General features: G+C 43.5%; 1 protein-coding gene across 1 annotated transcript; it reads left to right on the forward strand.

The window, feature by feature from the left end:
• The first annotated feature begins 1,766 nt into the window (after positions 1-1,766).
• USP49 (ubiquitin specific peptidase 49) lies at positions 1,767-11,520 on the forward strand. Its single transcript, XM_070418616.1, has 5 exons — positions 1,767-3,107; positions 4,551-4,755; positions 8,623-8,731; positions 9,282-9,487; positions 10,489-11,520. Exons 1-5 carry the CDS (start codon positions 1,767-1,769, stop codon positions 10,677-10,679), a joined length of 2,052 nt encoding a protein of 683 aa, XP_070274717.1. The 3' UTR covers positions 10,680-11,520.
• The last annotated feature ends 2,916 nt before the right edge of the window (positions 11,521-14,436 follow it).

Below are 14,436 nucleotides of genomic sequence, written 5' to 3' on the forward strand. Positions count from 1 at the left end.
GGCTTCTTTTTTGTGTGTCACTTTTGGGTGATTTCCATTTTATGGTCAGATATGTTTTCCCTCTAGAGAAGCTAGTCTGCCCAGCTGAAATCAGTGTGGTGAGGTGCAAAGTACCCTGTGTTCTCCTGAATGGATTTACTCTGCCAGATGGCAGGTTAGTAAGTCCCCACGACAGATTTGTAATGGGAAAAGGGCTGTGCAGGAAAGGATGTGCGTGATCAGCAAATTTATAGATCAGAAAATGAAATCAGGAGAAAGTGTTTCCAGAGCGCCCTTTCCATTTGATGGCTCTCCATGGAGAGAGTATGGAATGATCTTTTTAGTGTTTTTCTACTTTGGCTTTTAGTTATTCCAGCATATTTTTTCTAACACAGGAGTTGATTTCATTAAGGCCTCCGTGTTCTGGTGTTGTGTTGCTATCTTCCCATTCACGGAAGTATTCTCTGTAGGATTTGAAGTTGTGCTGTGTTTCATGTGATCTCAGTAGCAATTAAATTCCTAAAGACACATCAACCCTCCTATTGGCTAAAATATGGGGACTTGCCAAGTTTTGAGCTATAAGAAGCTATTCTGATATGATTCAGTGAGTAATAAACCTTTCACAGGAAAGAAAACAAAAAGAGAAGCTGAGTGAGCTAAAGATAGTATGTCCTGGTATATTTAAGTTTGTGCTATCTAATATTGCACTTACTAGCTACATGTGGCTTTTTAAATTTAAATTAATTAAAAGTAAATAAAAGTTCAATCCCTCAGTCTCACTAGCCACATTTCAAGTGCTCAGTTGGCTGATTAGTACAGTATTGGGCAGTGTAGATAAAGAACATTCCACCATTGCAACAAGTTCTTTTGGGCTTTGCTGGTCTAACTGGAAGATTTTGAGAAAAACAGTTCTTTCTTTGATTTCGATGAGGAGTTCTTCATTCCTATATAATTTACTAGATTTAGTGCAGCTGTTTTAAGGTTTTAATGTACAAATGAATCATCTGTAGACGCTGTTTAAAATGCAGATTTTAGACCCCTCCCCAGACTTTTGATTCATCAGATTTGGAGTCGTGACCAGAAATCTGTACATATAAGTACCCTTGGGAATTCTGATGCTCACAGGTGGTCTAGGAACTACATCGATTGGTTGCCTCCTGCACACCCCGACCAGGGCCCCCTCGGGGGAGGAGCCTGCAACCAAAGTTGGGAATCCAACTGGGGACCCTTTGGTCCCCAGGCCGAAGCTCTATCCATCCACTGAGACAAAACAGCTAGAGCTGTCCCTTCATACAACCAGAATCTTGATTAGTATTCCCTCCAGGACATCATCATTTCAGAAATGGTTTAGAATACAAGTTTCTTTCCCTTGTTGACCAGTTGGGTGCCATGTGAAATAAGGGTAATGACTTTCCTAAGGAACACAAAATCAGCCTCACATAAAAATTAGTTGATAGCCAAGAATTAAAACAGGCTTAGAAAATTTGAAGTTTCAAATTGGTGGTAGGCCCTTCCCCCTGTATTTTATAATTCTTCATTTTTAGGGGACTTAACTGTCTTTCTGTAATTCTCATTCCATACTAAATTTGCTTTATTTTTTAAAAAAAACTTACTTCCAAAGGAACCAGTTTTGAATTGAAAACATTTAATAAGCACTGAGTTGAAAATGCCAGTTGCAAACCTTTTTCTAGGAAAATATTTTGCTGAAAGCTTTTATTTCTCTCTCTCTCTCTCTCTTTTGGGGGCCCTGTTGTGCCAGGTTGAAAGAGTGGAGCCTTCTGTGAGACATGGATAGATGCAAACATGTAGGGCGGTTGCGGCTGGCCCAGGACCACTCCATCCTGAACCCTCAGAAGTGGTGCTGTAGGGAGTGCACCACCACCGAGTCAGTGTGGGCTTGTCTCAAGTGCTCGCACGTGGCCTGCGGTCGCTACATTGAGGACCACGCCCTGAAACACTTTGAAGAGACTGGACACCCACTAGCCATGGAGGTCCGGGATCTCTATGTGTTCTGTTACCTGTGCAAGGACTACGTGCTCAATGATAACCCGGAGGGGGACCTGAAGCTGCTGAGAAGCGCTCTCCTGGCGGTCAGGGGCCAGAAGCAGGACCTGCCGGGGAGGCGAGGTCGGACTCTGCGGTCCATGGCCTCGGGCGAGGACACGTCCCCGCCGCCACGCACTCCTCAGGGACAGCCGCAGATGCTCACGGCTCTGTGGTACCGGCGCCAGCGCCTGCTGGCCAAGACGCTGCGGCTCTGGTTTGAGAAGAGCTCCCGCGGCCAGGCAAGACTGGAGGAGCAGCGGCGGGAGGAGGCCCTGGAGCGCAAGAAGGAGGCGGCGAGGCAGCGGCGGCTCGAGGTCAAGCGGCGACTGCTGGAGGAGCTGGCCAGCGCCCCTCCGCGCAAGAGCGCACGCCTGCTGCTGCACGCGCCCCGCGCCGCTGCCCAGCGCCCCGCCGCCGCCCGGAGGCGCACACCCACCGGGGGCCGCCTCCCACGCCGGGCACCGGCGGTGGCTCCGGGCGTCACTGGCCTGCGCAACCTGGGCAACACCTGCTACATGAACTCCATCCTGCAGGTGCTCAGCCACCTCCAGAAGTTCCGAGAGTGTTTCCTGAACCTCGACCCTTCCAAAACGGAACAGCTCTTTAACAGAGCCACCAACGGGAAGGCCCCGCTCGCGGGCAGGCTGGCCAGCAGCTCAGCCACCGAGCTGTCGCCAAGGAGCCACAGGGCTGAGTCTTGCGAGCGGGATGGTCTCTTCTGGAATGGCGGCGCCTCCATCACCAAGAGCCTAGAACTCATCCAGAACAAGGAGCCCGGCTCAAAGCACATCTCCCTCTGCCATGAACTGCACACCCTTTTCCGAGTCATGTGGTCCGGGAAGTGGGCTCTGGTGTCACCCTTCGCCATGCTTCACTCCGTGTGGAGTCTGATCCCTGCCTTCCGCGGCTACGACCAGCAGGACGCTCAGGAGTTTCTCTGCGAGCTGTTGCACAAAGTGCAGCAGGAACTCGAGTCGGAGGGCACAACGCGCCGGATCCTCATCCCCTTCTCCCAGAGGAAGCTCACCAAACAGGTCTTAAAAGTGGTGAACACCATATTCCACGGGCAGCTACTCAGTCAGGTAGGTGTGTGTCCATCCTAACCCCAACTCTACCCATCATATTGGAGGGAAGCTTGTATGTTAGCATTTGGGCTTCTCATGAGTGCCTCCTGCAGGTTGTTGGGTTAATCGGGTAACCAACAACGGCTATAATTATTCATAATGGAGGGTGGGCATTGTACCTTTCATTGTACTATACACTGTGATGGCCTTGTTGGTGAACTTGCCTCCTGTCTCTTTCTGGGCAGATTTTCAGTGTAACTTGCTATATCGCTTCATTTTCAATGAATGTCTTTACCCTTTAATGACGATATGGATAATCTAATATTCTCTTTATAATTAAGTACCCATGGTTGGCATGACATCTTTGATCAGTTTTAGGAAACTGAACAGTTTGCCTGTAACCCTGGTTCCATGATATTTTGAAAGGGCATGTATTCTTACTAACTTGATATTCTTTACACACATGGAAGCGGAGTGGCTAGGAGGATGCCAAAGGCCTAAACAAGCCTCCCTCCTGTTCCCCATTACCTTTCATTTACTGGGTCTTTAGCCATGTACAGACAGAAGCAGTGACTCATAGATAAGGCTTTGTGATAATATGCAGAAAGAGAATTTTTATTGTGAGAATATGCAGAAAGAGAATATTTATTGTGAGAATATGCAGAAAGAGATTTTTTAAAGTTAAAAAGGTGGGCAACTTAAGAGATTCAAGTAAAACCTCTATACTATGCTACTGAGGTTTGTGTTTTGGCATTTAGGGTTTTAAAAGAATGATGTGTAGGATGGGAAGAGAAAGTTTATTTAAGCTTTTAGCATTTGAAAGGGGAGTATTTATGGGCATTTACTTTATCCCTTGAGGGTCAAAGTAAATTGTAGAAAACAATTTAAAATAGTAAATTGTTCTCTATGAAGAATCAGGACAAAGGTACATCTGGGAAGGTTGTAAAGGTGCATCTGAGGAGGTCTGATCACAAGGTACTTTGAGTCTGTGTGGACAGGGATCAGTGTAGGGGTGCTGCAAGAACCAGGGGCAAAAAGAGAGGCAAGTTAGGATTGCATGGGAGGAGCAAAGTTTGGAAGAGGAAGGAGTATGAGGATAAAAGCAGACAGGAATCTGCAAATTCTCCATCTCAGACTGATTCCCTGATAACATGCAGTCTGTACCACAGCATTGAGTCTGGTAGAGCATGCTTTGGGTGAGAAGAGAGAAAGGTGTAGGTAATAACCTCTGTGCCGGATGGTTTTCCAGTTCCAGCTAGCATTACATAGTTAGAAATATATACAGAAGTAGCATGCTCTAACTCTCTTAAAGTTATATTTATTATTTAATATTACAAACAAAATATTTTTTAAGACTGTATACTTAGTTTTGATCAAGTTATGTGTCTTGTATAAAACAAGCAAAAACATATGTGGGAAGAATGGAGTTATATAACCTGTAAGTCATGTTTTTCATTCTAGGTCACATGTATATCATGCAATTACAAATCCAACACCATTGAGCCCTTTTGGGATCTGTCCCTGGAATTCCCTGAACGCTATCACTGCATAGAAAAGGGGTTTGTCCCTTTGAATCAGACAGAGTGCCTGCTCACTGAGATGCTGGCCAAGTTCACAGAGACAGAGGCCCTGGAAGGGAGAGTCTACGCTTGTGACCAGTGTAACAGTGAGTGCCGGGGTTGGAGGGGAGAGTGGGGGTGTGCGACTGGAATATCAGTTTAAGGTGCTTTTTTTTTGCCCCTTTTAGTCAAAAGTAACACTGATAATTTTGAGTGGTTCTAAAGCATGTTTTAAAGATTGTTTTCTTCCCATTTTACTGAAAATAAGCATATGGACATTATATATTAAAAAACAAAACCGTTCTGGCTGATATGGCTCAATTGATTAGGCATGATCCTGTGCACCAAAAGGTTGCCAGTTCGATTTCCAGTCAGGGCACGTGCCTGGGTTGCAGGCTCGATCCCCAGTAGGTGGTGTGCAGAAGGCAGCTGATCGATGTGTCACTCTCATATCAATGTTTCTCTCTCTCTCTCTCTCTCTCTCTCTCCCCCCTTCTCCCTTCTTCTCTCTCTAAAAATCAATAAAAATATTTTTAAACAAACCTAGGAGTGGTGCCTCCTTTGACTTCTGCTGTGATTGACATTAGCTATTATTTTGGGAGGCATTTGAACGTATGGATCCTGAAATGGGGACTCTAAGAATGTGAATACTTCATAGTACTGCAGAGGTCCTCATGAAACTCATGAATGTAGAATCTGACAGATCTTATTTAAGTTCAGGTGGCATAGCCTGTTGGAGGGCTGTGGCATCAGAAAAGTGTACTTTTGTACTGAATTTGTAGATTTAAAGTGTTAGGAGTGCTGCTGCAGGTCTGCACAATAAGATCAAGGAAGCAAATCGTAGGGTGCATTGCTCTCTGGAAGTACATTCTGCACTTGTTTCTTCACATGCTTGAAAGGTTGGCATTTTGGAGGCCGTCAAAAGGAAGTATTTCTTTATCATGACATTAATTTAAAATGTTTAATTTTTTAAAAAATCCTCACCCGAGGATATGTTTTATTGATTGATTGATCGATAAATAAATAGATAGATAGGGGAGGAGGGAGAGAGAACCATTGATGTGAGAAACATTGATTGATTGCCTCCTGTACACTCCCGACCGAGGATCAAACCTGCAACTATTTTGGTGTATGGGACCATGCTCCAACCAACGGAGCCACCCAGCCAGGGCTTGTGGCTTTAATTTAAAAGTGGAACTCATCCTCGCTGGTTTGGCTCAGTGGATAGAGCGTTGGCCTGCGGACCAAAGCGTCCCAGGTTCGATTCAAGGGCATGTACCTTGATTGCAGGCTCCTCTCTGGCCCAGGCCCTGTTCAGGGCTTGTGCACGAGGCAACCAATTGATGTGTTTCTCTCACATAGATGTTTCTGTCTTTCCCTCTCTGACTCTCCCTAAAAATCAATGGAAAAATATCCTCGGGTGAGGATTAACAACAAGAAAAAAAGTGGGACCTTTTCCATGTGGTTATGTGGGCATCTTATGCAGGGCCCCTTCTGTCTTGACACACTAAAGCTCAATACTCTGTTAACTCAGCATATACAGAGGAAATGCAGAGCAGATGTTTAGAAGCTCATGTTTGGGTTTTTTGGCATATAAGGATTTGGAAACTAAAATTAATGGATTGTGCAGAGATGTAGAAATCAACTTGCAGCCATATAATACAAGTTTTGTGAACAAAAACCTTAATATATTATTTGCATACGGTTTTTTTAAAATAGCAAATTGTGGGAAACCTGTTCTCTATGAAGAATCAGGACAAAAATCAAAAGTAATACTTGATGTTATTTTGCTATTTTAAAATAAAAATTGAAATGCTATACTTGGTTAACTGTAAACTCACATGTCCTGTTTCCCATTATATATAAAGGCAGTGACTTAAATGATCTTATTAGAGCAGTATCAGTTTTGTTTTTTAATATTGATTCATAAGCCTTTTACTTGTAAGGAACAGCAAAAGGATGTTAACAGCTTTAATTTCATCATTCTCAGACATGATAGATAAGGCAAGAAATACTTTTATTTATTTTTGCAAGAAAGGGTTGTTTTTCTGGTTTCCAGATGTTCCAGTTTACCAGGATTTCTCTAGGCAAGTTCAAATAATAGCAGGGAAGGAAAGCTATGGCAAAGGGATGAAATGAATTGATCTTTTGCTTTTGAATTTTCAAAACTATCAGCTTTCTACCTCTCTGTGTGGCCAGCTTAATCAAATGGAGACGGAACTGATCAATCTCAATTGAATCAGTAATTTCTTTTTCTTTGTGAATTTCATTTTAAGGAAACAAAGCCAGATTCTATGGTCTTCATCTTAGCTCACACACTTCCTCTGCTGACAGTGGCAGTCACTGCCAGGATTACCAGGCAGAGCTGCAATAATTTTTAAAATCTGCTGGTGAATGGGAATGTAAAATAAGGCCAGGCCCTGCTCTGAATTCTCTTTCTGTTCATGCCTCCACATATCATGACCGCCAGCCCTACTAAATGCGATGGCACATTCATTCTGCGGCAGTCTATTAGAGAAGCTACAGCTCCCCATTCTACTGTCACAGAAAGCTCCATGATACATCATCTGCTTGTGATTTGCTACCTGTCACGAGTGGTCTAGAGAGGACTTGGAATCAGATCCCAAGCTCTTCAGACACTGAGACCATGATACCAACAGCTCAGAGACAGTCAGCAAGCAGCACCAGCGGACCACTAATTTTACATTCCCATCCATTCACCGATTTAATTAATAGCAGAGCAGTCATCCGTAAATAGTTATAGAGAAGGTTTCTAAAGGACAATAAGAGAACTTTATTTCCATTGTTTATTTACTGTAACTAAAAAATGCATATCCTAAAATTCAGTGGCTTTAGAAACAAAATTGAAGTCTGAACACTGATTCTGCTTTGGACTGGGTGAATTTGTCCAGCATGTCCAACAGTGTGCTTTTATCCAAGAAACATGTTTCAGAAACTAGGTACAGCATAAAAATATAAAACCAGAAAAGGTTATTTTCTAAATATTTGTATATGCCACAAGCATATCATGTTGGAGGGGGGAAATCTGTGTAAATACTTTGTCCTTTAGTAATACTGTATCCTCTTACCTTTTTTTTTAAGCCTGAAATACATGCAGCATTCCCCATTTTACAGGAGAGCAAACTGAGATTCAGAATTTGAATAACTTGTCCAATAGCATACAACTATCTATGAACAGGAAATAGAATTAGGCCTTTCTGATGAAAACAAAAAGCCTTTAAGTTTATATTATGGTGCATCATAATTTAAGTTATAAATACATATCTACTAGTAAAGGCATGGAACCCTAACATGTGCCTCTGTGCATGTTCTTGCAGTCATCTTGTATTGTATTATCCATTAATAAGCCCCTGACATCAGGAGTGTACCATCCTAAACCCATACCAATTTTGGAATTGCTGATGGCAAACATTTGAAAGTAGAAGTATCAGGATTAGGTTTAGTTGCTGGTAAGTCAGATCAAATAACAATAACTTAAAACGAGAAGTAATTTTTTTTTCCTTCTGTTATATAATAAAGTCCAAAGGACCTTCCGGGGCTTGCATGGTTATTGGGGATCCAAGCTCCTCCTATCTTTCAGCTTTACTACCTAAGTTCAGATCTTCATCCTCAAAATTACCTCATGGTCCAAGGGCAATTACAACAGTTGCAAACAGTGGGAAGGACAAAGGATGCACCTTACAACTGAGTCAGCCTTCTTTAAGCTGCCATCCCAAGAGTACCACACAATCATTCCTTTTATCTGGGCTAGAACTCCCATGGGCACAGCATGCAGACGTGTGGGGCTGGGAAATGCAGTCCTACAGAGGGCCATAGAGCTGCCCCAAATAAAAGTGAGGTTCAAATACTAAGACATAAGAAGAATGCATATTGAGTGGCAAGTCATTGTCTGCCACAGCTAGGAGAGAATGAGATCCCTCACAGTCTGTCTTATACCTTCCCAAACCATATAGGCAAACGACGAAAATCCAGTCCAAAACCCCTTGTTCTGAGTGAAGCTAGAAAGCAGTTAATGATCTACAGACTACCTCAGGTCCTCCGGCTGCACCTTAAAAGATTCAGGTGAGCTTGCCCTCGGGCGTCCCACGTGGCTGTGAACTGTAGGAACAGCTGCTTCAAAGGCAAATGGTGAGGGCAAATGTCTTTGCTGTTGGGAGGGGACGCAGGTTCCTTGGGGACCTTGTGCTTTCGTGGAGATTAAATGAGTCATGCCCAGTGAGACAAGATGTTGGGGCCCAGCAGGACTGGGCTGCTGCCCTCATGGCCCCTTTTAATTGGCTAGCCTGCACCAGGTATCTGTGCTTGAAGGTTTTCTAGCCTCGCTTTGGCTTATATAGAGTCGTCTTCAGAATAAAGTATGAGAGAATCTGTGAAAAGGGCAGGCAGAAACTGTAAAAGATTATTGCCTGAATTGCTTCTTCAGGGATCTGTAGCTTCAGAGTACCTCATGGAACATTCACCAGAAGTATATGTGGACAGTACTTACTACCGTTCTGTTAATGTGAAAACCAAAGCTGAAGGTTAAGTTTTCTCAGTTCCCAGTTCTGCCTACCTCTATCTATGATCACTTATGCCACCTTTTACTGATAAGAAGTTTATATCTATGTTCTAGGTGGTCTGGCCGTAATCATCGAGAGAAGATTGGGGTCCATGTCGTCTTTGACCAGGTATTAACCATGGAACCTTACTGCTGCAGGGACATGCTCTCCTCTCTTGACAAAGAGACCTTTGCCTATGATCTCTCCGCAGTGGTCATGCATCACGGGAAAGGGTTTGGCTCAGGACACTACACAGCCTATTGCTACAACACAGAGGGAGGTGCGTGCGCTTTACTCTGTAGGGTGGGGGACACGGAAAAGGGTGGTCTGTGCACATTTCATTGCTTTCCTTTTCATCTCTAGTAGGATAATACATACATGTAAATCCAGTTGGAAGAATTATGGAAGTTTAATTCAAACTTTTGATAAATCACTAAATAATAACATGAGATTCTGAAAATTAACAAGAACTGACACATGTAAAAGTGCTTATTAGCACGGTGCCTAGCACATTATGCTCAATGTTAGAGGTTATCATTATTATTAATACTTCTGCTGCAGACCTGTTTCCTTTTTGGTTATGCAGAAATTATATGACCCATCTAGCCTCATGGAGGTATTGCATGAATCTCACTAGCCTCGGCTTATAATAAAGTTGAGGACATTTTCTGAGTATTCACTCTATCCTTACTACATCCCTGACCATGGGAGGTGTGGGGATACAAGGGCCCCTCCCAAGTGTTCAGTCGTTGTCCCGAGAGCAGAGCCTCCCATCTACTGCGCTGGGGCAGGTGCGCTGCGAGGTCTTTTCAGCAGTGTACTGATCTTGAACCCCTCAGCCCTTGGAGCAGCCAGAGTGAGCCTATGAACAAAAACCTTTTTATTCCTTCTAAATGTTCCTTTATCACTCCTCTCTATTTACATATCCCCTTTCATCCTCCTCCTTTCCCCCTCTCTTCACCCTCAGCCTCTTGGCTGTCTTTGTGGAAGGCCCTAATGGGGAATGAAAAAGTCTGACTAAAATAAGGATAAAAATTCCAGTCAGGTGATACTGTAAGCAGTATTGTGGGGTTTGGTGGGGTTAAAGCTAGTGGTTACAGGGAAGTCTCTTGGTTTCATTTACTTGTCTCCCCTGCACTCCACACCACTACCACCACCACCAATAGTCAAGGGTTGGCTCTATTCACACTTCTCTGTCCCTTTCTTCATCTCCTGTTTTTGCCTGCTGATTGGAAATGTAAGTTGGTAGTCATTTACTCTTTCTTTCCTTTGGTTTCCTAGGTTTTTGGGTCCACTGCAATGACTCAAAGCTGAATGTATGCAATGTCGAGGACGTGTGCAAAACTCAAGCCTACATCCTCTTTTACACTCAAAGAACAGTTCGGGGCCATGCAAAACCCCCCGAAACCCACCTCCAAGCTCAGGTGCAGCCCAGCAACAACCACGAGGGCAGACCACGGACCTTCCCCTGAAAGGGAGGCACAGATCACAGACTGGCTTGCTTTTAAACTATTGGTGTCAGTACATCTTTCCTGGTAGGAAATAAGGTTTACTGCAGGAACAGGTTACTGGGTTTGCCTTACTGGGTCTAGAGCAGAGGTAGCAGGTGACTCATATGCTATCGTAAAATATGTAGTCACTTTGTTTTGAATGGATTTGGAAAGTCCCTCCTTTGATAAAACAAATCAAAAGTAGTAACTTGTATGAAGCTTCATCAGTTACTTCTGAATATAGAGGGATCTGGGTAGAGCAAAAAGGGAGTAAGCTGATCACATCCAGCCAGGAGAGCAGCCATGTTTTCTTTCCATTATGTGATTCCCCTGCTAATCAGGGCCTCCTTGCAGCACCAGAAAAATCCTCCTGATGTAAGCAGCCCAGGACAAAGCACATGAGGGGGGCCCTGGGCTAGCAGCTTTCCTGATGGGATTGGTTCTGAGGCAGCAGGTGAAGTGTAAGGAATTGTTCCTACAAAGGAAGTTATCTTCAGGGGTTGAAAACTTGCAGACTTAAAGAGTGGAATGAGATGCATGGAGCAAATTTCCCCATGCAAAATGGGAGGTTTTTCACGTGTCATACCTTCCCTGGGGCTTCTGAGACTGGCATGAACATCCCTTCATTCTAAAGGAGAGGTTCATATAGGGAAGCAATAAACTGGCTCGGGACATGTTCTGTGTAGCCTAAGGACACTCCTGGCTACTCCGTTCGGTAGTGAATCCCTGGTTCAGGTCAAGGTCTAGGACAGTGGTTCTCAACCTTGGCTGCACATTAGAATCACCTGGGAATCTTTTTAAAATCTTGATTTCTGGGCCTCATCCTCCGGAAATTCTGTTTCTTTGTTACTAATGTGGCTTCACCCCATAATAAAGAAACAGAATTTCCGGGGGGTTAGGCCCAGAAATCAGGATTTTAAAAAGATTCCCAGGTGATTCTAATGTGCAGCCAAGGCTGAGAACCGCTGGTCTAGGGTTTAGTTTAATAGCCAGTGGTCCAGGGCTTATCTGAATGCCTGTCACCTGGTCTCACCTGGTGCAGAATGTAGCTTTTCTTGGCTCGCAGCTTCTTTCTTGCTCCTGGAGGGCTAGAACATTACTGTTCACAAATTTTGGGAAATTTTGCTTTCCGAGGGCTTAGGAAGCTGTCCCCCATATGTCTGGAGAGTTTACTGCTGGTGGCTCCGGCTTGTTTCCTCCCAAATCTGATCATCCTTACTGTTTCTTTACCCAGCCACAGAGTCCACCAGAGAAAGCAAGGGTGCCGGGGCCTTTACTCCAGAGCTAGCAAAATAGCCTTTCTACACGGGGTCAGTTTCTAAGTGGAATGAATAGCCCAGATGGAGACCTTCCTCCTCATTTGGCACCAGAACTTCCCTTCTTAGTCCTTCACTTAAGACTCACCAGTACCAGTGAACGCAAACCGAAACTCTTGTGGGATTGCTGTAGGCTGCCTCAGCTTGTCATATGAATGCTCATCTTTTGACTGAGTATGTCATATAAACATTTCAATTCAGGTAGAAGTAGAGTTGTCACTTGAAGGGAGTAGATATGGAAGGGAGTTTGGGGAAGGATGGGAAGTTGAGAAAAGAGAGGGTAACAAATAAGGGTTGTAGCGTTAGCGCTACTGACGAGCCACATTCTGGAGCAGATCTGGAGCATTTGCTTTTTACCTCTTTTGAGATCAACTCTCCCCTAGGACCTGCCAGACAGCACTGAAACATGGAGGAAATTCAGAAAGAAAATGGCTCACCCTGCTAAGAAAGGCAGAGTTCCTATATTTTAAATTACACTTGCTTTTTCCAACACTGTGAGGTTTCTGTAATATTTAGCTTTTATTTGGAAGCGATAGCGTATGGCATTTTTTATGCTGTTTGGTTTATATTGTCTGCTGCAGGCTTCTTTGTATAAGCTTGGCCTGGGCTCACCTTCTCCTGGACACTGTTTTAAAGTGTCACAGCTGCATACGCTGCCAGAGGCTCTGATGTGAAGCTATACTCTCCAGATCCACATTTTAAGTCGGAATGATTGGTGATGACTTTTTGTGGCAATAGAAAACCCATTAACTAAAAACAATCTGGGAGAGTAAAAAGAAAAGGAAAATATAAATTGTGCCTCGTCTTTCATTGAATGCTATATTTATTGTTCTAGAAAAAGATAATTTACAAATGGAGAACTAATAGAGCATCTACTTCATCCCTCAGGCTGTCCAGGGGGAAATAATTGAGAAAAAAAATGAACATTTAATGGAAAATTAAAAGATCTTCAAATTTAATTTTTAGAAATAGTTTTATACCAAATATTATAAGGCATATTACACAGATTAAAACTGTAAAATAAGGGCTTACCTTAGCTGAACACCCCTGTATCAAATTAACAAAATTGTTCAAAGTGAGTTGGAATAGACACCCATATCAGAATCCTCACTGAGCTGCACATTCATGGAGGTGCCCCTGCAGTCGCAGACTCCTCAGGTACCAGAGGCAGCAACACTAGACGCTATTGAGAAGTTAGTATTTATGAAGATTTTTATTAAAGAGTTCCCTGCTACAGAAGTCAACGGCTGTTGTGAGGGAACTGTCCCTTTGCCTTTAATTTATTTACATATTGGAAGTAGATGAATTTCTTAGTTGCATCTTTAAATTGAAACATTCTAAAAGAGAAGAAAATAAGAACCAGGTAGAAGTTGACTAGATGCTGCCAAATCAAACCCAAGTTTTCTTAACTGAACCGTGCGGACCTGCTCTCTCCCAGACAAGTAGTTAGCATCCTGTTCCAAGAGCCCTTAGCAGTTGGCTGGTGTGTTTACTTTCTGTTGTAGCCAGCCAAGATGGATGCACCCTGGCCCTCAGAAAGGATTTTTACCTCAGTCTAGCTTGACCTTCATACTTGTGGTTGCCTCGGAGATGAGCATTCATACTAGCGTAAAAAAGATTAGGAATGCCCTCAACAGCTAGAAAAAAGCTCTATTAAATGGTGGGCAGAGCTCTTGCCAGCTTTGATCCAGCCCCTCAGACTGAGGGGGGTGGTGCCACACCATAAAGAATTTCCTTTCAATGTTATGAATAAAATTGGAAACTGTAGAAGTGTTCATGTGTCCTATGGACTCAATAGCAGAGTTTATTTTTGTTTTTAATGACAAGGCTTCTAGTAAGTGAGCATCTGAGTTCCCTTCTCTGGCTTACAGTTCTATCCTATTGCAAGAACTCATGGGGTGAGTTGGCTGGCAGTGGGCATGGCCCTAGAGGCCCCAGCATAAGCCGGAGAGAGGTGGACAGTAGTGCAGAAGGAAAACTGGTCGGGTGTGGAGGGTGGGATGTGGGTGGGCAGGCAGGGAAGGAGAAATGAAGTTTGTTTTCTTACTGATAAAGCTTTGTGAACTAATTTTATATAATTCATAAAATTTGGTGCCTTGTACCCAATTATGGTTTGCATGGGATTGAAAAGATTAAGGGAAAGGAATCCTTGTCAAGTGGCATATTGGTCTGTATAGTGTAAAGGACATTTGGTATCAAACTTTTTAAAAGTGTTTCATGTCTCATGTGTGAAAGCAAATTGTTCTTACCAGCAAGATCTGAAATTTTATTGTAATGTTCAAAATATTTGTGATTATTCATGAAATGTCTGCTTTTCAAGGCAGACTGTGTATCCCCCCATTCTTTTTCACCACCCCTTTTATGTTCAAAACATTAACTCAAGCCTTTTCAATCAGGCTGGGAGGGCCACCCCTTCTTAACCA

Source organism: Myotis yumanensis, unplaced genomic scaffold (assembly GCF_028538775.1).
Source record: "Myotis yumanensis isolate MYYU_CA2020_CCGP unplaced genomic scaffold, mMyoYum1.0.hap1 SCAF_6, whole genome shotgun sequence".
NCBI classification, from domain to species: domain Eukaryota; kingdom Metazoa; phylum Chordata; class Mammalia; order Chiroptera; family Vespertilionidae; genus Myotis; species Myotis yumanensis.